At 41.2% G+C, this 24,417-nt stretch overlaps 1 protein-coding gene across 1 annotated transcript in view; it reads left to right on the top strand.

The window, feature by feature from the left end:
- Positions 1 to 8,478, top strand: part of A2ML1 (alpha-2-macroglobulin like 1) — a 49,448-nt gene extending 40,970 nt beyond the window's left edge. Inside the window, 8 exon segments of the mRNA XM_070370131.1 lie at positions 141 to 229; positions 231 to 354; positions 737 to 864; positions 1,010 to 1,100; positions 1,624 to 1,692; positions 6,200 to 6,302; positions 7,078 to 7,119; positions 7,935 to 8,478. Of these exon segments, the coding sequence (XP_070226232.1) occupies positions 141 to 229; positions 231 to 354; positions 737 to 864; positions 1,010 to 1,100; positions 1,624 to 1,692; positions 6,200 to 6,302; positions 7,078 to 7,118 (645 nt within the window). The 3' untranslated portion in view covers position 7,119; positions 7,935 to 8,478.
- The last annotated feature ends 15,939 nt before the right edge of the window (positions 8,479 to 24,417 follow it).

Genomic DNA, 24,417 nt, shown 5'->3' on the forward strand with positions numbered 1-24,417 from the left:
ATGGCTAAATGTGGATCTTAGAGTCTTAGAGGAGGTATCATTCAAACTAGCAAACACTAATCAGGTGTCTAGGCTTGAGGGTTGTTGAAAGTTACTTCCAGTGGCTCACAAAACAGTAAGTACATGCCTATTGTTGTCAGGACACCGTGGTGGCTCTCCAAGCTCTCGCCAAGTATGCCGCCACTGCCTACGTGCCGTCGGAGCAAGTCAACCTGGCAGTGAAATCCGCTCAATTTCCAGCACACCTTCAATGTTCAAGCTGCCAACCGTCTGGTGTTCCAGCAGGAGATGTTGCCCCATATCCCTGGGGTGTACACCTTGGAGGCCTCAGGCAAGGGCTGTATTTATGCTCAGGTAAGCAGAGCTCTGGGCTTCCCAGGTGGCTCAGTGGTAAACTATCCACCTGAAATGCAAGAGACACGGGTTCAATCCCTGGGTTGGGAAAATCCCTAGAAGAAGGGAATGGCAACCAACTTCACTATTCTTGCCTGGAAAATCCCATGGACAGGGAAGCTTGGTGGGTGACAGTCCCTGGGGCCGCAGATCAGGCACAACTGAGAGACAAAGCTGAGCTCCAGCAGGATTAGTGTGAGTTGGGGAGGAGAGTCTGAGAGTATCTCAACCTCCAGCAGAATCTTCTCTATCTTATTTGCAAGGAAAGTCATTCAAACCATACAATCTTTAAAATTCTCCCCAACTCTGATTTCTCCAACTGTTTTTTGTTTCCTCCAACTAGACGGTGCTGAGATATAATATCCTCCCTCCGAAAAGTCTGGAGGCCTTTAGTCTTAGTGTGAAAACAACGGGATCTCAGTGTAAGCAACATACTTCACTTGGATCCTTGGTGCTGACGATCCAAACCAGGTGAGGAGAGCAGAGAGGGGTTGGGGGACATCTAGAATAGGGTGGCTGAGCTGGAGTGTGTGTGTGTGTGTGTGTATTGTGAACACACAGGGTGCTGAGAGGGAAGACAATGGGCTGACACAGGTTTTCTTCTTTCTGCCCTCAGTTATGTGGGGAGTCGCAGCTCTTCCAATATGGCTATTGTGGAGGTCAAGATGCTTTCTGGATTCAGTCCTGTGGAGGGCACCAATCAGTTAGTAAGTTGCTTCTGTTTTCTAGTTTTGAAGGGAGACTAATGGTCATAGCTTTTAATTATCATTAAAAACTGGTGAGTTGGGCATGATGGTTTATACACGCAACTAACTCATGATTATAGTTTCTAAATGGGCTACAAAGATACATTGAGTATATGAGATTGAGGGCAGGTGGAGAAGACGGCAACAGAGGATGAGATGGTTGGATGGCATTGTCAACTCGATGGACATGAGTTTGAGAAAGCTCCTGGAGATGGTGAAGGAGAGGGAAGCCTGGTGTGCTGCAGTCCATGGGATTGCAAAGAGTCATACATGACTGAGTGACTGAACATAAATAGTCTGATATGTTTAGTTATATCAAACTGATATGCCAGTTACTGTCTTGGTTCCTTTTTCTTATGTTTTTCCACATTAAGAAAACATATATTGCTTTTGTAACCATGGCAGAGCTTTGCAAGATGACCTTAGAGATAAGAAAGGCTCTGGCTCTCAGTCTCTCTCTTTTTTTCCATCCTTTCTTATTCAGCTTCTCCAGCAACCACTGGTGAAGAAGGTTGAATCTGAAATTGACACACTCAACATCTACTTGGAAGAGGTATGGGGTCAGGAACTGATTGCTGTGTGTCTTTTCACTCCCCTTCTAATGTACATGTACTAGTGTCACACACATGAGTTTGAGCAACCTGAGAGGGTAAGTGTTCACAACCACTTTGGAGTAAGCCTTGTGTAGTCTCTTTTGGAACAACTCTGGTGAGTGAACAACTTTGGGGCTTCCCTTGTGGCTCAGATGGTAAAGAGTCTGCCTGCAATGCAGGAGAACTGAGTTTGATCCCTGGATTGGGAAGATCCCTTGAAGAAGGGAATGGCAACCTACTCCAGTATTCCCACCTGAAGAATTCCATGGACAGAGGAGCCTGGGATCACAAAGAGTTGGACATGATTGAGAAACTAACATACACACACACTGGTTAGTGTATCAGGAACAACCCTGAAATCATGATGCTGTAGTTTAAATGATGTTTTCATACACACCTTCCCCGAGTCTCACATACCACCCTCCTTCTATGTAAGGAGACTGAGGCTGAAGTGATCGAGTAGGTGTGCTTCTCAACTCAACCTTTTTGTCAGGAGTCAAGGTGGGAGTTGAACCTGGGGATACTAATTTCCACAACACCATTCCTAAGACTGCAGTGGCCAGATGGTCTGTGTACCAAGCCAGATTTGTCAGTCAGCTTCTAACTCGAGACATCAAGTCTAATGGTCTAAAAGCCAATCATGATTATATCTGTGACTATTTCCTTTTTTCTGTGTATCTTTTCCCCTTTTCTCTTTACCAATATCATCAGAGGGCAATCTTATTCACGTTTAACAAAAGTTACTTTTGGCTTTCTTTCTCTTCTCTGTTGTTCTTTGTTATTTGATTATTTGCTTTTGGTGCTCTGTTTAATTAATTTCTTCCTTTTTAAAAATTATTATTATTTTTGGGCCCAAGACTTGAGGGATTTTAGTTCCTGGACCAGGGATTGAACCTGGGTCCATGTAGTGAAAGCACTGTGTTGTAATCACCAGACCACCAGGGAACTCCTTCTTTGTTTTGGGCTGAAGACAGGAGAAAAGGATATTTTCTGTCATTCCTTTTCTAACTTCTTAAGTTGAATGCTAAACTTGTTTATTTTTAATCTCTCATTTTCTGATTAATTTAAACTATAAATTTCCCTCTAAGTATATTCTTTATCCAACAATTTTTGACATGTATTGTTTTCTTTAATGACTTACTTTATATTTTAATTTTTTGAAAATTCATGGGATATTTAAAGCCACTTTTTTGTTACTAATTTCTAAGTTGCACTATGGTCTGAGATCATGATAGTGAGCTTCTAAAATGCATTGGGTTGTTTTTTTTTTGTTATCTAATATGTGGTCTGTTTTTGGAAATGTTCATTGTGTGCTACAAAAGAATATCCAGGTCCTTTCTCTTGGGTCGGGAAGACCCTCTGGAGAAGGAAATGGCAACCCACTCCAGTACTCTTGCTTGGAAAATTCCATGGGTGGAGGAGCCTGGTAGGCTGCGGTCCTTGGGGTCGCAAAGAGTCGGACATGACTGAGTGACATCATTTTCTCTTTTTCTTTCTCTTCTCTTGGGCATGGATTTATCTAGATCTAAAAGTCCAAAATGATTATTTCTGTTGTTCATGCCTTTGTTATCCCTGCTTATTTTTTCTGCTCCATCTATCAGTTTTTGGAAATTTGTCAAAATTTGTAATTACAGTGGTTGATTGGTCCTTTATCCATTTAGCTATGCTATTCCGTCAGTCATTTCTTGATATATTTTTTGATTATATAATTAAGGTTGTATGTTTTATGAACATATCTTTTTAAATTTCCTTTTTATTAGTATATACTGTCCTTCATTTACATTATATATATCTATATATATTTCTTTGCCTTAGATTTCTACACACATGTGCACTTTTTTTCCTTTGCCTTAGATTCTGTCTGATCAGATATTAAGTCTGCTATCCCAGCTTTCTTTTGGTGTATATTAGTCATTTGCTTTAAATCTTTATGATAACTAAATGATTGATGAGAGCAGTGGTTCCAAAGATGTTTTTTCAGGACCCCTCTATACTCTTAAATGATCTCAAAGAGCTGATGATAGTGTGGGTTACATCTGTTTATCTTATTAGAAAAGATAATGTCTTATCTTATTAGAAACTAAAAATGATAAAAACATTAAAATATTTATTAGGCTATTTAAAAACAATAGTAATAAGCTCACAACATTTTAATATAACATTTCATGAAAAATGTATTTCCTAAAACAACAAAAAAATTAGTGAGACTAGCAGATTGTTTTACATTTTTGCTTTAATATCTAGCTTAATCAGAGAGAGTGAAATTCTCCGGTCTGCTTTGGCATTCAATCTGTCGAAATATCACACATCAAGTAGTCCCCTTCCACTAGTACAGTGAAAGAGAATGAGAATGGAAAAAAGTGAATACTGTCTTAGTATCAGCCCTGGGATTTCTTTGGAAGGAATGATGCTAAAGCTGAAACTCCAGTACTTTGGCCACCTGATGTGAAGAGTTGACTCAATGGAAAAGACTCTGATGCTGGGAGGGATTGGGGGCAGGAGGAGAAGGGGACAACAGAGGATAAGATGGCTGGATGAGAGAGTGACTCGATGGACGTGAGTCTCAGTGAACTCTGGAAGTTGGTGATGGACAGGGAGGCCTGGCGTGCTGCAATTCATGGGATCGAAAAGAGTCGGACACGACTGAGTGACTGAACTGAACTGATTATTCCCAAAATAATTCTGCTTTCACAAATTGCCAGATAGTCTTGGGCATTCCTGAGAATTCCCAGACCATGTTTTTAGAAGCCCTGTACCCACTCCAAGAGAAGGCAATGGCAACCCACTCCAATAGTCTTGCCTGGAAGATCCCATGGATGGAGGAGACCGTTAGGTTACAGTCCATGGGGTCGCCCAGAGTCAGACACAACTGAGTGACTTCACTTTCACTTTTCACTTTCATGCATTGGAGGAGGAAATGGCAACCCACTCCAGTATTCTTGCTTGGAGAATCCCAGGGACAGAGGAGCCTGGTGGGCTGCCGTCTATGGAGTTGCACAGAGTCGGACACAACTGAAGCGACTTAGCAGCAGCAGCAGTACCCACTCCAGTATTCTTGCCTGGAGAATCCCATGGACAGAGGAGCCTGGCAGTCTACAGTCCATGAGGTCTTGAAGAGTCAGACAGAACTGAATGAATAAGGACACAGAACATACCTAAAAAAATCTCTTTCAAAATTTCTTCCACTTCAGCATTTATAACTTCACGTCTAAATTTATAACATAAATCTTATTTTTTCTATTAGAGTAATTTATGCAATTGTCTTGAACTCTCCATTCATTTATTTAACAAACAGTTTTTGAGTGATCAACATATACCAGATACTCTTCAACATGATAGAGATGTGGCAATAAAAGTCATAGACATGACTCCTGTCCTCATGGAGCTGATATTCTAATGGAGAGACAAATAATATGCAAATTAAAAAATACATATATATGCACAAACATACATATTTAGGAATAGTTTTAATAGTCATTAGTGCTATGTAGGAGTGTGGTGGGGCTAAGCCAGGATATGACTTTTATTTTATTTTATATATTTGCCTGCACTGGGTCTTAGTTGTGGCACTCAGAATCTTTGAACTTCATTGTGGCATGCAGGATCTTTAGTTTTGGCATGTGAGCTCTTAGTTGCGGCATGTGGGATCTACTTCCCTGACCAGGGATCGAACCCAGGCCCCATGCATTGGGAGCTCAGAGTCTTAGCCACTGGACCACCAGAGAAGTCCAGTGTGACTGTTTTAAAGTCAGGTGGCCAAGAAAGGCCTCTGTGAGGAGATGTCATTGGATCAGAGAGCTGAATGAAGAGAGAAAACCAATCGTGTATATAAAGCTGTTTAAGGATGATGGAAGCTTCTGTTCCTTTGGCCACTGCACTTAATTTAGTAGAGGAGCTGTAGCTTAGACCAGACCAAGAGTGGACCCATTTTACAGAAGGACCAGGAAACTGTAAGATGCTGAGAAGAAAGCCAGAAAGACAACAGGAGGCAGTTTTGGGAGTGGCAAGAAGCAGAGGTAGAAGGGTTTCAGGAAATCTGTGGGAAGACAGCAAGAGTCTTTCTTTTTTTTTTTCCATTTTTTAATTTATTTTAATTGGAGGCTAATTACAATATTGTGGTGGTTTTTGCCATACATTCACATGAATCAGCCATGGGTGTACATGTGTTCCCCATCCTGAACCCCCCTCCCACCTCCCTCCCCATCCCATCTCTCAGCGTCATCCCAGTGCACCAGCCGTGAGCACCCTGTCTCATGCATTGAACCTGGACTGGGGATCTATTTCACATATGATAATATACATGTTTCAATGCTATTCTCTGAAATCATCCCACCCTCGCCTTCTCCCACAGACTCTAAAAGTCTGTTCTTTACATCTGTGCCTTTTTCAGCAAGAGTTTTTCAATCTCCACATTGCAGAGATGTTATTTTCACTTTTGTTTTAATGGGATGTTTGTCTGTCTTATAGCTCGGGAAGGAAACTCAGACCTATACCTTCACCATCAGCCAAAGTGTGTTGGTCACCAACCTCCAACCAGCAACCATCAAAGTCTATGACTACTACCTGCCGGGTGAGGGCCCAGATTTACCTGCATCTCCTGACATATTTCTGCCTCCTTTTTCATGATCTCTCTCTTAATTTTCCAAATACTCTTTTCCAAGCCAAGTGCACATCATTATCTGATCTCCTAACACACTTTGATTCAGTTATATGCCACTTTTAAAAAGTCTTCTGAACTAGACATATTTTATACAATGTGGTCCATAGACCAAAAGAACAGTATTCTCTAATGACTAACCATTCTTAATATGTTTGCTTAGATGAATAATTTACTGCAAGCATGCAAATATTAGTCATTGAAAACTTGCTGTATTCTGAATATGCTCATAACCTATAGAAATCTTTTGGAAAGGGTTAAAGCGGTAACTTTTGTTCTAAATGGATTTTTTTTTAACAGTAGCTTTTACAATTTATTTATTTTAATTAACTTATTTTATTTTTGGTTCTACTGGGTCTTCATTACTGTGTGTGGGCTTTTTATAGGTGCAGCGAGCAGGGGCTACTCTTTGTTGTGGTGTGTGGGCTTCGCATTGCGGTGGCTTCTCTTCTTGTGGAGCTTGGGCTGTGGAGCGCCGGCTCAGTGGTTGTGGCCTACCGGCTCAGTTGCTCTTTGGCATGTGGGATCTTCCTGGACCAGGGATTGAACCCATGTCTCCTGAACTGGCAGGCGGATTCTTCTTATCCACTGTACCACCAAGGGAGTCCTAAACCGATAACTTTTATGTAGTTTCTCTCTGAATGTATGAGGTCTGCAATATAATGATGTATGTTATTTAATTTTACAGATGAACAGGCAACAATTCAGTATTCTGATTCCTGTGAATGAGGTAAGCCCAAAAGAGAGAAGGGTGGGCTTTGGGGATTGGGTGGTAATATTTAAAATTTCGGAGAAGGCAATGGCACCCCACTCCAGAACTCTTGCCTGGAAAATCCCATGGACGGAAGGAGCCTGTTAGGCTGCAATCCATGGGGTCGCTAAGAGTCGGACACGACTGAGTGACTTCACTTTCACTTTTCACTTTCATGCATTGGAGAAGGAAATGGCAGCCCACTCCAGTGTTCTTGCCTGGAGAATCCCAGGGACGGGGGAGCCTGGTGGGCTGCCGTCTATGGGGTCGCACAGAGTCAGACACGACTGAAGCGACTTAGCATAGTATAGCATAGCATTTAAAAGTTAAGGAGTACTTCTGAGTTACTAGTATTATCTTTTGGAAGCTTATATTTGATAAAAATAAACTTTCCTTTTTTGTCCTGAATTCTTTTATTTAAAAAAATTGAGGTATAGTTGTACACTATGTCCTGAACTCCTGGAAAAAAGGGTAATCATCTCTATCGTTCACACCAGAAAAAGTTAATAGTGGTAGTTGTATGAAGGGGTTCTATGTGATTTTTAAAACCACTGGTTTTTTATTTTCCTAGCTGAAAAATTTTCTAATTATTAATTATATATCTTTTTATAAAAAAATACTAAAGCAAAATTAAAGATGACTTGATTCTACTTCCCTGAGATAACACTCTTACTAATAATCCCATCCCGTGTTTTGAGAGATTCTTTTTTTTTTCCTAGACAGAAAAAAGCTCCTCTATAACTGTGAAGACTTTCTGAGTATCATGATATCTTCTGTTTTTGTCTTTCCCCCAGGAGAGAAGTTGGAAAGAGACTAAAGAAATCCTCCATGATGTTGTTGAACAGCATTCTTCTGTCTCTGAAAGCAGAACTCATTCAGTCAAACAATTTGATTTCTCTTCTTAAAAAATAAAATGCAACCAAGTTAAACTGAAGATTGAATTGACTCTGTGAGGTGATTAATGAATTGGGCAGCATTCCATCTAGCAAGCAGAAGGATGCTCCAAGGCATTGTTGTTGTTGTTCAGTCGCTAAGTCCTGTCCGATTCTTTGCGACCCCATGGACTGCAGCACCCCAGGCTCCTCTGTCCTCTGATATCTCCCAGAATTTGCTCAGATTCATGTCCACTGAGTCGGTGATGCTGTCTAATCATCTCATCCTCTGCTGCCCTCTTCTTCTCTTGCCCTCAGTCTTTCCCAGCATCAGGGTTTTTTCCCTGTGAGTCAGCTCTTTGCATCAGGTGGCCAAAGTTATTGGAGCCTCAGCTTCAGCCTCAGCCCTTCCAATGAATATTCAGAGCTGTACAAAAGGAAATTAGCAAAAGAAAATAAAGGATTATTTTTGGGCCAGGACATCTTCTTTTAGGGAGAGAATGACAAGGGTTTTACCACATAGATGGATGGAGAGGGCCCACGTGGCAGATGATCTCATTGGTGGTGAGCAGAAAACTCTGGAATAGTTGATTAAGATTACATTCTGGGGGAAGGTCAAGACTGCAAGTAGGTCAGGTGTTACATTTAGGGTTGGTATCAGGGGCTTTAGCACAAGTGATACCATTTTGGGCCTGTGGTTATTCTCTTTAACAGTCTGACTAGTGAGTGGGTAATGGATGTGCAGATCTGAACCTCAGCTACTTTCTATGGCTTCACAGGTGCAGAGGTGCCAGAATAAAGTGCTGGGGAAGATGGCCTAGGAATCACCACACGCAGGAGGAATTGTACAGGAAAGCTCCTTGGGGTAGGATCATTGGTTTAACCATAATGTTGAGCCATCTGGGAGTCTCCAGAAAGGAGATGATGGTAGAGGTGTTCCAGGGAACACAAAAATGTCTTCCTGGAGTTTAAATCTAAGGGAAGATGTGATTTAGGTATTTGGGAATAGACTAAAAAGATTCTTTTTTCTTCTCTTTGAAAAGAAAATTTGTGCACTTGACTGCATATTTCCATGGATACCAAAGGTTCTGTTTAAATCTGATGATTATTCTTTAACAAAAACTCACATTATAGTTTCTTCTTTAAAACTTTTGACCCAGACTTCACCAAGAATCGAGTTAAGTATTCAGAGGGCAATCCAAAGAGAATCGTAATTAAGGGCTTGCATTCAGCCAGTTGTCACTGCAGGGCAAACAGTGATCAATAACAAGAAAAGTGGCTGCCAGAGTTCCCTTACTTAGTGGCTTTGCTTTTGTTCAGCCTTTTCCCATTTGGGTTACCTGTCACAGGGTAATCTTCCTTGGGGAAATGTTTTTGTTTTGGAAACAAGTTTGGAGGCAATGGGAATAGCAGTAGAAGATAAATGATATTTAAACAGAGAAGATTCTCAAGGTAATTGCACCCTTTTACCCTGGCTCTCCACACTCTGATCTTGCTCCTCTAGGTCAGAAACTCTGACCAAAGAATCAGGGAAAAGTAAGTCCATGATGTAGAGATATTTCCCTAAACCCAAAGGAATAAACTGTTTGTTCCTTATCTCCACCACCCTAGAGGTTGCTCTGCTCCTCCTAGGAGTTCTCAAAGCGAGAGAAGATGGAGAATGTATCCCAGAAGGCCATCTCTAATCCTGCCTTACCCTTTGGTATCGTGGGAAGAGAACAGAGAACCCTAAAGAAGGCAGTCATGGGACTTCCCTGGTGGTCCAGTGGGTAACATTCTGCACTCCCAGTGTAGGAGGCCCAGGTTCAATTGCTGGTCAGGGAACTGGATCCCACATGTAACAACTAAAGATTAAAGATCCTAAGTGCCGCAACAAAGACTTGCACAACCATATAAATATAAATAAATAAATACTAAAAAAAAAAAAAAGGAAATCGTGAATGCTCCTCCTACCCAATGAAAGTTCCAGCCCCCTACTTTTGGGTCTGTAGTTCCTGCCAAAACTTCTCCTTTTTTGCAATGGACAGATGCAGTGGTCTTCAAGATTTAGGAAGTTATGTCTGGGCAAAAAAACCCAAATCAAATGATTATAAGAACAATTCTTGTATCTTTTGGATGGAAAGAATTATCTCATGATTTAGGACCATCAACTATATTGAATGAAGAGAGGTTCATGAGAAAATTCACATCATTCAACTTATTGAAATATAAACATTTGTGCATATTTGAGAAGCAAGGTGATTTTAAGGATTAAATAGCTTTGCCTGGAGAATCCCAGGGACAGAGGAGCCTAGTGGGCTGCCGTCTATGGGATCGCACAGAGTCAGACATGACTGAAGCGACTTAGCAGCAGCAGCAGCAGCAGCATTAAAGTGATAGGGAACTTTCCTGATGGTCCACTGGCTAAGACTCCAATGCAGGGAGCCTGGGTTTGATCCTTGGTCAGGGAACTAAATCCCACATGCCACAACTAACAGTCTATATCCTGCAGCTAAAGATCCTGCATGCTACAATGCAGACCCAGAACAGCCAAATAAATAACATTTTTTAAAAAAGTGACAGTGTTCTAGTATATATGGTTAAATATTCAATACATGCCTTTATTAATATGCCAGGTACTTTGCCTGTCCTAGGAATACAAAGATAAACGAGGAGCTCACGGACTAGTGGAACGAGAAAACAAACACATTAACGGTTGTGATACCGTGTGACAAAAAATAACGATAGAACAAGTACACAAAGCTATGGGAGTAGAGAGGAGAGGTGTCTTCCCAGGCCAAGGTGATGGGGTGTCAGGAAAGACTTCTTCAGATTGGTGCCTGAGCTGGATGAGCAACAAGCAGGAAAAGAGGGAGCAAGTTTGGGCAAAGTGAGTAAAGTGAAGTGAAGTGTTAGTTGCTCAGTCATGTGCGACGCTTTGCGACCCCATGGACTGTAGCCCGTCAAGCTCCTCCGTCCATGGGCTTCTCCAGGCAAGGATACTGGCATGGGTTGCCATTTCCTTCTTCTGGGGATCTTCCTGACCCAGGGATGGAACTCGAGTTTCCTGCGCTGTAGGCAGTTTCTTTACCATCTGAGCCACCAGGGAAGCTTGGGCTACATATGAAAGACAAAGGAGGAGAAGAAAGCATGGTATTTCACCGGAGTAGTTCAGTGTCCTCCTGTGTGGTATATTTGTGTGTGTGTGTGTGTGTGTAAGTAGTAAGAGGTTAGGTCAAGAATTGCTTTTTAGAACGATCATTCTAGCAACAGAGTAAAGAATGGAGTAGAGAATGGTAAAGCTGGGACTTCCCTGGTGGTCCAGGGGTTAAGACCCTGCACTTCCAATGCAGAGGGCAAAAGTTCAGATCCTGGTGGGGGAACTAAGATCTCACATGCCTCAAGGCTCAGCCAAAAAAAAATAAAACAAAAAGAGTAAAACTGAAGTCCTCAAATCATTTAGGAGGCAATACAGCAGTCCAGGTAAGAACTGGTAAACTGCCAGTGGGGGTGAAGAGGAGGGGACTTATTCAAAAGTTACTCACTGAGGAGACAGCCTCAGGAAGACACAGGGATATCAAAGACAAAATATACCAGACAATTAAGCAAATGGTTTTATTCAGGCTGTTGCAATGGAGAACATGTTCATTAACGAAGACAGTCTCATGGGAAAGAAAAGGGACCTGAGATTTTACAGAAGGAAAACTTAGGGCGTCGTGTATGGAACTTACTGCAGTCGTGAGACTTTTCAGAGAATATACAAGAGTAGTATGATTCTTTGCTTTGAGCTGTTTTCCTTGACACCAAAGGTTTTGGGGTTTGGAAAACAAAAGGATGGTAGGATTTTTAACTGGCTTATTTTCCAGGAACACAGGCTCAGATAAAACTTGATCCTGTCAGTGACTGATTGGATGTAAGACAAGAGAGTCATGGAAGTGTCTGGGAAGCTATCAGGATGCTAAACTGTAACAGGAAAATCTTTTCCTCTACCCTCTTAGATTCAGTGACTGGGGCCTGGGAATAAATTGGCAAAAGATAGATTAACAGGAGAAAAGGCTTATTTCGTGTTCACATCATTGTTTGAATGGAAAAAAAAAAGGAAAACCCAAAGAAGCAGTCAAGCCTAATTTAAGAGAAATGACAAAACAAAGGAAAAGGGATTTAGGCTTCTAGGGTTGTCAATGGTGGGATGGTAAATATACAGGCAAAAAGGAATAGGAGATGAGGGTTATTTTAGTAAGGTTTTTTTATGAAGATGAAAGTCAATGCCACTTAAAAATATTTATTTGGTTGTGCCAGGTCTTAGTTGTGGCATGCAGAATTTTCACTGTGGCATCCGAGATCTTTAATTGCGGTATACAAACTGTTACTTTCAGCATGTAAGATCTAGTTCCCTGACCAGGGATTGAACCCAGGCCTCCTGCATTGGGAGCTCGGAGTTTTAGCCACAGGACAACCAGGGAAGATCCAACCTTTCCAAATTTTTGAATAGGAATTACTCATAGAATTTCTCAGTACATGGTCATCATCTTGAATATGCAAGAATGTATCCTGTGACAAAGCCCCTCATCAGTGCAATCCTCCCATATTAGTGGTCTTGAGTCTATGGGGTCGCACAGAGTCGGACACGACTGAAGCGACTTAGCAGCAGCTCTGTACTATTTTTTAGTTTTTAGGAGATGTGATTTAGACTGTTTTCTGAATCCTGGATAAAGTTCATGAACTGCTGACCATTGGCAGAAGATAGAATTATAGTTTATTTAGAATTAAAAATGTCTTTAGAATCATCTAGTAACTAAAAAAATGAGGAAACAGACACAAAGAACAGAATTCTTTATTATATCCAAGACTAGCTGAATAGGAGACCTGAGGGCTGTGGAAACTGAACAGGCTGTAGTATCACAGAAAATCTAATGTGCTAATGTGTCTCCCTAACAACGGGCTTTCTGCAGTGTGTGGAAGGTGGAGATGATTTGAAACAAAGGACAAGATACCTTGGCTCCTTTAAAAAACCAAAAAACAAAAACAGAAAAACTGTTTCTCTGGAGAAATTCTGGACAAATGTTCAGAGAGGGTCTCTTACCCTGGGGATGAGGAATTTCTTTAATTAGGTCTCAGTTTTGTTCCCCAGGAAGGACGCACCAGTTCATGTTCTCTGAGACTGTGGCTCCACCCTCTGGGAGATCCTTCTATGCTAATTTCCTCTTCGGCCTCATCTGAAGAGAGCATCGGACCACTGAGCAGGTTTACATCACCTGCAGAAGCTGAAGTCCAGGAGTCATTATCCAATCCCAAATACTCACAGATTTCTTTTTTTTTAATTGAATTTTTATTTTCTATTGGGATATAGTTGACTTACTCCCAAGTTTCTTAATTCATGGTCATGGTTTCAAAATTTAGGTGGCTTCCTAATCTTAAAAATTAAAAAAATTTTTTTCTTTTTTTGTGGTATAGTTGCTTTATAAGTTATGTTAGTTTTTGCTGTACAACCACATGAATCAGCTATAAGTATGTATGTGTATATATATATATATATATACACACACACACACACACACATATCCCCTCCCTCTGGAACGTCCCTCCCACCCCCCTTCTTGTCTTTTTATTCTTGTTAGCTCTATATGTCAATAGTCATATCTGTATTTCTTTTTTCTAAGACTTACCTCTTGGGACTTCCCTGGTGGTCCAGTGATTAAGACTCCATGCTCCCTATGCAGGGGGCACAGGTTGAATCTCTGGTCAGGAAACTATGATCTCACATACTGCACAGATCAGATCAGTCGCTCAGTCGTGTCCGACTCTTTGCGACACCATGAATCGCAGCACGCCAGGCCTCCCTGTCCATCACCAACTCCCGGAGTTCACTCAGACTCACGTCCATCGAGTCAGTGATGCCATCCAGCCATCTCATCCTCTGTCGTCCCCTTCTCCTCTTGCCCCCAATCCCTCCCAGCATCAGAGTCTTTTCCAATGAGTCAACTCTTCGTATCAGGTGGCCAAAGTACTGCAGTTTCAGCTTTAGCATCATTCCTTCCAAAGAAATCCCAGGGCTGATCTCCTTCAGAATGGACTGGTTGGATCTCCCTGCAGTCCAAGGGACTCTCAAGAGTCTTCTCCAACACCACAGTTCAAAAGCATCAATTCTTTGGTGCTCAGCCTTCTTCACAGTCCAACTCTCACAGCCATACATGACCACTGGAAAAACCATAGCCTTGACTAGATGAACCTTTGTTGGCAAAGTAATGTCTCTGCTTTTCAATATGCTATCTAGGTTGGTCATAACTTTCCTTCCAAGGAGTAAGCGTCTTTTAATTTCATGGCTGCAGTCACCATCTGTAGTGATTTTGGAGCCCAGAAAAATAAAGTCTGACACTGTTTCCACTGTTTCCCCATCTATTTGCCATGAAGTGATGGGACTGGATGCCATGATCTTCGTTTTCTGAATGTTGAGCTTTAAGCCAACTTTTCCACTCTCCACTTTCACTTTCATCAAGAGGCTCTTTAGTTCCTCTTTACTTTCTGCCATAAGCGTGGTGTCATCTGCATATCTGAGGTTATTGATATTTCTCCCGGCAATCTTGATTCCAGCTTGTGTTTCTTCCAGTCCAGCCTTTCTCATGATGTACTCTGCATAGCAGTTAAATAAACAGGGTGACAATATACAGCCTTGATGAACTCCTTTTCCTATTTGGAACCAGTCTATTGTTCCATGTCCAGTTCTAACTGTTGCTTCCTGACCTGCATACACATTTCTCAAGAGGCAGATCAGGTGGTCTGGTATTTCCATCTCTTGAAGAATTTTTCACAGTTTATTGTGATCCACACAGTCAAAGGCTTTGGCATAGTCAATAAAGCAGAAATAGATGCTTTTCTGGAACTCTCTTGCTTTTTCCATGATCCAGCGGATGTTGGCAATTTGATCTCTGGTTCCTCTGCCTTTTCTAAAACCAGCTTGAACATCAGGAAGTTCACAGTTCACATATTGCTGAAGCCTGGCTTGGAGAATTTTGAGCGTTACTTTACTAGCGTGTGAGATGAGTGCAATTGTGCGGTAGTTTGAGCATTCTTTGGCATTGCCTTTCTTAGGGATTCGAATGAAAACTGACCTTTTCCAGTCCTGTGGCCACTGCTGAGTTTTCCAAATTTGCTGGCATATTGAGTGCAGCACTTTCACAGCATCATCTTTCAGGATTTGGAATAGCTCAACTGGAATTCCATCACCTCCACTAGCTTTGTTTGTAGTGATGCTTTCTAAGGCCCACTTGACTTCACATTCCAGGATGTCTGGCTCTAGGTCAGTGATCATACCATCGTGATTATCTGGGTCGTGAAGATCTTTTTTGTACAGTTCTTCTGTGTATTCTTGCCATCTCTTCTTAATATCTTCTGCTTCTGTTAGGTCCATACCATTTTTGTCCTTTATCAAGCCCATCTTTGCATTAAATGTTCCTTTGGTATCTCTGATTTTCTTGAAGAGATCCCTAGTCTTTCTCATTCTGTTGTTTTCCTCTATTTCTTTGCATTGATTGCTGAAGAAGGCTTTCTTATCTCTTCTTGCTGTTCTTTGGAACTCTGCATTCAGGGGTCATGGTGGAGAGATCTGACAGAATGTGGTCCACTGGAGAAGCAAACCGCAAACCACTTCAGTATTCTTGCCTTGAGAACCCCATGAACAGTATGAAAAGGCAAAATGATAGGATACTGAAAGAGAAACTCCCCAGGTCAGTAGGTGCCCAATATGCTACTGGAGACCAGTGGAGAAATAACTCCACAAAGAATGAAGGGATGGGGCCAAAGCAAAAACAGTACCCAGCTGTGGATGTGACTGGTGATAGAAGCAAGGTCCGATGCTGTAAAGAGCAATATTGCATAGGAACCTGGAATGTCAGGTCCATGAATCAAGGCAAATTGAAAGTGGTCAAACAAGAGATGGCAAGAGTGAATGTTGACATTCTAGGAATCAGCGAACTGAAATGGACTGGAATGGGTGAATTTAACTCAGATGACCATTATATCTACTACTGCGTGCAGGAATCCCTCAGAGGAAATGGAGTGGCCATCATGGTCAACAAAAGAGTCCAAAATGCAGTACTTGGATGCAATCTCAAAAATGAGAGAATGATCTCTGTCTGTTTCCAAGGCAAACCATTCAATATCACAGTAATCCAAGTCTATGCCCCAACCAGTAACGCTGAAGAAGGTGAAGTTGAACGGTTCTATGAAGACCTACAAGACCTTTTAGAACTAACAGCCAAAAAAGATGTCCTTTTCATTATAGGGGACTGGAATGCAAAAGTAGGAAGTCAAGAAACACCTGGAGTAACAGGCAAATTTGGCCTTGGAATACGGAATGAAGCAGGGCAAAGACTAATACAGTTTTGCCAAGAAAATGCACTGGTCATAACAAACACCCTCTTCCAACAACACAAGAGAAGACTCTACACATGGACATCACCAGATGGTCAACACCGAAATCAGATTGATTATATTCTTTGCAGCCAAAGATGGAGAAGCTCTATACAGGCAGCAAAAACAAGACCAGGAGCTGACTGTGGCTCAGACCATGAACTCCTTATTGCCAAATTCAGACTTAAATTGAAGAAAGTAGGGAAAACCACTAGACTATTCAGGTATGATCTAAATCAAATCCCTTATGATTATACAGTGGAAGTGAGAAATAGATTTAAGGGCCTAGATCTGATAGATAGAGTGCCTGATGAACTATGGAATGAGGTTCATGACATTGTACAGGAAACAGGGATCAAGACCATTCCCACATACTGCAGTGTGGCCAAAAAAAATAAAAAACTTACCTCTTAATTGTGGATGCTTCAGGACTCTAAGCTTTGGTAGGAAGTTACACCCTAAGCCATTTTCCCCCCTAATGCTTTAGTAAATTTTGTCTAATGGCTTAATCCTTTAGTATTTCTAATGTAAGAATTTACTGTGCAATACATTAATCCATCCTGAAGTTTTGACAACTAATGGGACTACCATAACTTGATTTGACCTTTGCCATAAAGCTAAGACTGAATCAGCTTTTATTATTCAAAAGCTTTTCCACACAATTGCCTCTTCCAATCCCATAACCCACTTTCTGCACTTTTTCCCTTTTCACTCCTGATTGACAAAAATGGCCAGTTCTTTGCTATGATCATCTCTCGTAGATCCTATTCAAATTCCGTCAAATGCAATAACCGATATACACTACTGACGTTCTATTTTCCAATGTCTTCTAGAACTATAATATCATCAAACCCATTATCTGGCTTTAAGTTATTACAGATAAAATAATATATTTTCCCAGACTTTCAGTCTCCAATAAATTTCGTCATCACCTGCTGACTGGTCCTGAAGCTAAAGTTACATATTTTAGGAATTTAATGAGAAAATCACCTTATTCCTAGTGCTATTGAGTCAGGATTGATTAGGTAAAGTTGTCAAGATAACTTCAAAGCTGAATGATTGAAGTAGAAGCAGGGCTTCCCTGGCTACTCAGTGGTAAAGAATGAGTCTGCCGAAGCAAGAGACACAGGTTTGATCCCTGGTCTGGGAGGATTCCACATGCCACACAGAGCAACTAAGCCCGGGCGCCATAACTATTGAGCCCGGGAGCTACAACTACTGAGTCCACGCGCTGCAACTACTGAAGCCTGAAGGCTCTAGGGCCTGAGCTCCACAAGAGAAGCCACCACAATGAGAAGCCTGTGCACAACTAGAGTAGCCCCCATTCTCTGCAATTAGATAAAAGCTTGAGCAGCAATAAAGACCCAGCATAAATAAACATATTTTTAAAAGATACAAAACTATTTAAAAAAAAAGGTAAAAGCATTGACTCCTCATTTTACATGCCCATGGAAGGGTGGATAGGGCCTCGGCTCCAGGTGCTCTTTATTCCAGGACCCAAGGTGACTGAACAGCTGCTCTATTTATTGATTTATTGGTATACATTGTAGCAGAGGAGAGGAGAGCATGAGATTAGCGGTGTGCACTGGCTCTTGAGGCTCCTGCCCAGAAAGGATGCACATTGCATCCACTCACATTGCATTGGCCAGAGCAAGTCACAAGTATCCAACTTCCAATGGATGGGGAAGTACAAGCCTATCAATTGCCCCAAAGAAGAACTGATCTGGAACCCTTGTGACACGTCTTCAAGGCTGCCTCATATGCTAAAAACATACGAGATTTAGAATTTGGTATGAGAGTCTGTGTTCAAACTAATATTTATGTTACCACGAACAAATCATTCAGCATATCAGCATTGGTAACCTCATCTATAAAAATGGAGAAAACAGTCCTCAATTCAGTGAATGCCTGGAAGGAACAACCAAGACATCACATGTAAAATCGCTTAGCCCAGTATTAGTTTCCCTCTTTTCTTCCATTCACTGCCCAGATATAACGTATCATTTGGTTTTAGTACATTCCATAAAGAAAAATTTGTACCTGTTTGTTGGCTGCTGCAATTCACAGGAGTAATTTCCTTTGACCATACCATATTATAAGCTTTTTGAGAACAGGGGCAATTTTTTTGGTAAAATTTTGGTTAATGAACTAATTTTTATCTCTACTAGGGACTGCCGTCTATGGGGTCACACAGAGTCGGACACGACTGAAGCGACTTAGCAGCAGCAGCAGCAGGGTCTTTGTTGTGGTGAACTGGGGCTACTTCTCATTATGGTGCCTGGGCTTCTCATTGCAGTGGCTTCTCTTGTTACAGAGCACTAGTCTAAAGTGTGTGCTCAGTAGTTGTGGCGCATGGTCTTAGTTGCTCTTTGGCACGTGGGATCTTCCCAGACCAGGGATCGAACATGTGTCCCCTGCATTGGCAGGTGGATTCTTAATCCCTGGACCATCAGGGAAGTCCCAGGGCAATGCTTTATAGTTCTTCTGTATCTCTTATATTGCCTAGTACAGTGTTGAAAACATTATTTGGGCCACACATATATTGATTATTTTCTCCTGCAAAGTGTCTGACTTCTAGGGAACTGGGTTAACTCACAAATGAATCTTTCAATAAATTTCAATTTACTCTCCTAGAACTTGTTGCTTTTGTTTTACAGCCCTTTCCAATTGATTATTTTGTTTTATACTTAAAATATCATGGGAACACAAAGGCGATATTATACTCATTTACAGCTAAAGAATAAACATTGGGGATATTTCCTGAGTTCACCCTACAGTTCACCTTTTGGCACAAGGAACCTTAGAGGTTTACAACCCAAGAAACCAATGACATGATTTGGGCTGTGGTTGCTGAGGCAGAGGACAGCCAGTAAATCAATTATGCACTGCTTCTTTGCAGTGGTTCTATCCGGCTCTCTCTAAGGACTTCCAAGAAGCCAGACCAGAGACAGAGCTGGAGTGCAGGCTCATTAAAGCAACCTCCAAATCTAGATAAGACACTTCTGACCAGAAACCAATAGACTGTCAGATATTTTTCCAGCAAAGATGGATTTATTCTGGATTAGCCCAGAATTGCAGTTCGGGGTCTGCAATCATGATGAGCCAAGTGCAGGTCCTTGCACATCAAGGAAAGGAGAACACTTTTACAGAGAGAAGAAAGTTGGGAGGGCTATAATAAACAGAGTCCATGGGTTTTCATTGGCCAAGTCCTTGCCAGGAAAGAAAGAAAGAATCTTTCTTCTTCCTGTCGGGCTCTGCTGTGACCGCAGGGTGTGAGGTCTCCCCATCCTTGTCTCCCAGCTGTATTTATTTGTGGTTTCTGATTATTAATTTTTTATAATCCTGTAATCATGATCTCTCAGGATCAATGTGAAAATTAAATGGGTAATAAGTAAAAATCATCTGGCATAGTTAGTTAATATAAATGCTTGTCAAGGTTAGTTTGATTGAGATAAAATGCCAGTTTGATTGAGATAAAACTCTATGAGATATTCCCTCTGATTCCTTCATATTCTGACAAAACTTTATCTCAAATATTATTTTTCTCTTTTTTTGTAGGAAGGGCAGCTCTTTTGGAGACCAGATGGGAATTTCATATCTTTGAGTATGCATAGTCTTTTTATAGAGACTGCCTTACACTCTGTGTGTGTCTGTGCTCAGTTGTGTCCAACTCTTAGTGACTCCATGGATTATAGCCTGTTAGGCTCCTCTATGCGTGGAATTTTCCAGGCAAGAATACTGGAGTTGGTTGCCATTTCCTACTTCAGAGGATCTTCCCGATCCAGGGATTGAACCCATATCTCTTGTGTCTCCTGCACTGGTAGGCAGATTCTTTACCACTAGTACCACTTGGGAATCCTGCCTTACACTCTAGTTGATTGTTCAGTTGTTCAGTCATGTCCAACTCTTGGTGATGCCATGAACTGCAGCATGGCAGGGTTCCCTGTCCTTTACCATCTCCTGGAGTTTGCTCAAACTCATGTCCATTGAATCAGTGATCCATCCAACCATCTCATTCTCTGTCAACCCATTCTCCTCCTCCCCTCAATCTTTCCAAGCATCAGGGTCCTTTCTAATGAGTAAGCTCTTTGCATCAGGTATCCAAAGTATTGGAGCTTCAGCTTCAGTTTTTCCAATGAATGTTTAGGATTGATTTCCTTAAGGATTGACTGACTCGACCTCTTTGCAGTCCAAGGGACTCTCAAGAGTCTTCTCCAGCACCACAATTCGAAAACAGCAATTCTTTGGTGATCAGCCTTCTTTATGGTCCAACTCGCATATAGCTACATGACTACAAGAAAAACCTTAGCTTGGACTGTATGGACCTTTGTCAGCAATGTAATCAACTCTAGCTGATAATTAATAATAAAATAACAATCAATCTTTTTTGAGTACTTACCAAGGACAATCAATGGGCTAAATGAATACTATGCATTACCCAATTTTCACAACAAGGTTGGTAGGCCCCCTCATTCTACAGATAAGGAGAACGAGACTTCCAGTGGTTGTATTACATGCCCAGGACCATGTAAGTGACAGAACTGGTAAGTAGCAGAATCAGGATCCAAATCCAGATCTCATAGTTCATGCCCTTAACCACCGACTTAATATGTATACCTGACTTTATTTCCTAATTATATTGTTATTTGAAAATGAATGAATATTCTTATTCATTTTAATACATCAATAACATATAGCACAATGCCTTAAAGTAAATAATTAAATCACAGGAAATATTTACTAATTCTTTAAAGGGTGTTATATTTGTGTAAAGAATTTTAGATTCAGGTATATGAATTCAGGGTTTATAAGTGAGACATCTGAAGATTATTAGAATATGCCACTACAGGAAATTCCCTGGCAGTCCAGTTGGTTATGACTTGGTAACTGTGGCCCAGGTTCAATCCCTGGTCAGGGAACTAAGATCCCATGAGGTGTGTGGTGCAGCCAATAAAGAGAAAAAAGCAACACTATCAAAAGTGTGTATTCTGTTGATAGTAATTATCTTTCTATGGGAAGTATAGCTTAACTTTAGTTAACTAGGGTCCACAGGAGATGTGTTTTCTGTGTGTGTGTGTGTGGAAGTGAGTGGGATTGGTGGGTGTGTGTATGGAGGGTTAGAAAGGCAGAGAGAAAGAGAAAAAAATTAAAAAGATAGGAAAAGAACTATAAAACTGCAAGGCTTAGATAAGAAGTCATCTAAAACTAAGGGCTTTTTAAAAAAAATCATTTTTCTACTTTACCATGAATAAGAGATGACATTTTACATGCCATCCTTGCACTTACTCATCTCTGTTAGGAGACCTAAGGTTATTTCTACTTCTGGCTTTCAGAATTAATCTATCCACTTAGCAAAATATGAGTGCAACCTCCATGGATAGCAATTTTGCAATAGTTACTAAAATATAAAATATGCATACAGTTTGACCTAACAACTGCACTTTAAGAATTTAATCTTAAAAAAGAAAGAAAGAAATTCATCTTAGGGACTTTCCTGGTGGTCCAATGGCTGACTCCACACTCCCAATGCCAGGGGCCTGGGTTCGATCCCTGGTCAGGGAACTAGATCCCACAGGCCGCAACCAAGAGTTTGCCACAATTAAAGATTCCACATGCCGCAACTAAAAAAAAAAAATCTCGCATGCAGCAACTAAGATGGAAGATTCCACATGCTGCAAGATCAGCCAAATAAATAAATATATATTAAAAGAAGAAAGAAATTCATTTTACAGTTATACTTTATCTATGTGTACTGATACATGTTTAAGGAAATTATTACAAATAGCAAAAATGTCTATCAATGTATCTATATTATAGAATGACAAAGATATTCAATGTAGCGACACAAGGGAATAAAATGCAATCATTAAATTAGAATATGGCAGCTCCATGCAGGCTGTTATAGAATAACCTCCAAGGTCTATTTTTAGGCCCCAAACCTTGGAGGTACCTTTGTTTCTTTTTTTTTCTCACATCCCACATCCATTACATCAGTAAATCCTACTGGCCCTAGCTTTAAAATATATCTGATACGGGAGCACTTTTCATCATTTTTACTCTTGTTACTCAAGTCTACTGCAAATTCCTCCTCACTGATCCTCATCCTTGTATCTCAAGCCTGTTCTTATCCTGGCAGCCAGAGCCATCCTGTTAAAAACATAAACCAGGGAATTCCCTGATGTTCCAATGGTTAGGACTTCCCTCTCTCACTGCCAGAGGCCCAGGTTCAATCTCTGATTAGGGAACTAAGAACCCACAAGCCTCAAAGCATGGCCAAAAAAAAAAAAACAGTAAGTCAGATCATATTACTCCTCTACTAAATCCTTCCAACATTTCTCAGCGGGAGTAAAAGCAGAACAGGTTTTACAATCATTACTTGTTTCCTCTCTCCCTCCCTACCTCCTCCCCTGGCATGCTCACGCTTCTTTACACCTCCAACCCCATCTCCCATTCCTTTCCTCCTGCCTCATTCTGGTCCAGACACATTGTGCTTGCTATTCCTGTATCAGAGGAAAAAGCTTCCTGGCTGGGTCTGAAAATTAAACTGACAAAGATAGGTTAACAGAAGAAAGTGTCAGTCGCTCAGTCGTATACGACTCTTTGGGACCCCATAGACTGTAGCCTACCAGGCTCCTCTTTCCATGAGGATTCTCCAGGCAAGAATACTGGAGTGGGTTGCCATTTCCTACTCCAAAGCATACACATTTATTGAATATAATTTTGATGTGACCAGGGAGCCTTCATAAGGAAATGGAGACCTGTAGAAATGGTTAAACTCAAGCACTTTTATGCTAGGTTTGATGAAGAATGAACAGTCAAGGAGATCTGAAAGAAATCTGACAGGTCAAAGAGTATGAGAGGAATGTTGTCAACAGCGGGAAACTCAACAAGACCTGTATGTTAGGCTGTTTCTGGCCTCCCTGATTTCAGAGGTAAGGATGCCCCTTTCCTCCAGGTATAGGGAGAGGACCTCTCAGGTAAGAGTTTATAACTTGTTTCAAGGGAGAAGGGCAGGGAGAAGGTCACTCTGACCTTGTTTCTGCTGTTTTCTCAGAAGCCTTCAGCTTAAAATATTCAATATGCCAAGGTGTCTGGAGCCAATGGTAAAGAATCTGCCTGCCAATGCAGGAGATTTAAGAGACAAGGGTTCGATCCCTAATTGGGGAGATCCCCTGGAGTAGGAAATGGCAACCCACTCCAGTATTCTTACCTGGAAAATTCCATGGACAGAGGAGCCCGGCAGTTGGGGTGGCAAAGAGTTGGACACGACTGAGAACGTATGCATACAAGGTGTCATATTTTGCAGTATCGTGTCTGCCTCATTCTTTAACACACTGGCACATGATGCCTCTGATTGGAACAAATATGCACATGGCTGCCTCTCTTCCTTCCTTCATCTCTCTTTCTCTCTTTTTTTTTTTTTTTTTCAGTTCAGTCCAGTTCAGTCCAGTCGCTCAGTCATGTCTGACTCTTTGCAACCCCATGGACTGAAGCATGCCAGGCCTCCCTGTCCACCCCCAACTCCCAGAGTTTATTTATTTAGCTGCACTAGGTCTTAGTTGTTGGATTTGGGCATGCATTTTAGTTATGGGCATGCGAACTCTTAGTTGCTGCATGTGGGATCTAGTTCCCTGACTAGGGATCAAACTCAGACCCCCTGCACTGAGCGTGTTCCCGCTGGAACACCAAGGAAGTCCCATCTCTGTTTTTAAGTACTGCCTTCCCTGTGAGGTCTTCCCAGTCAACTGTATTTAGATGCTATCCCCACCTCCAAGTTCTCCCAATCTCTTTCCATTTAAGATTTTTCCTCTATTGTATTTGTCATCATTAACATTCCATATATTTTATATTTAATTTCTCGTTTTTCTCCCTCACCAGAAAGCAAACTCCATGAAGATAAGGATTCTTGTCTGTTTTGTCTACTAATAGACACACATGAGAGAAAAAAGTTACTGTCTTAAGGTAGGTCCTCAAACTATTTTTGAAGAATACCAAATATATTAGAGGTATTAGATGT

The sequence above is a fragment of the Bos mutus genome, chromosome 5, assembly GCF_027580195.1.
Source record: "Bos mutus isolate GX-2022 chromosome 5, NWIPB_WYAK_1.1, whole genome shotgun sequence".
Taxonomy (NCBI): domain Eukaryota; kingdom Metazoa; phylum Chordata; class Mammalia; order Artiodactyla; family Bovidae; genus Bos; species Bos mutus.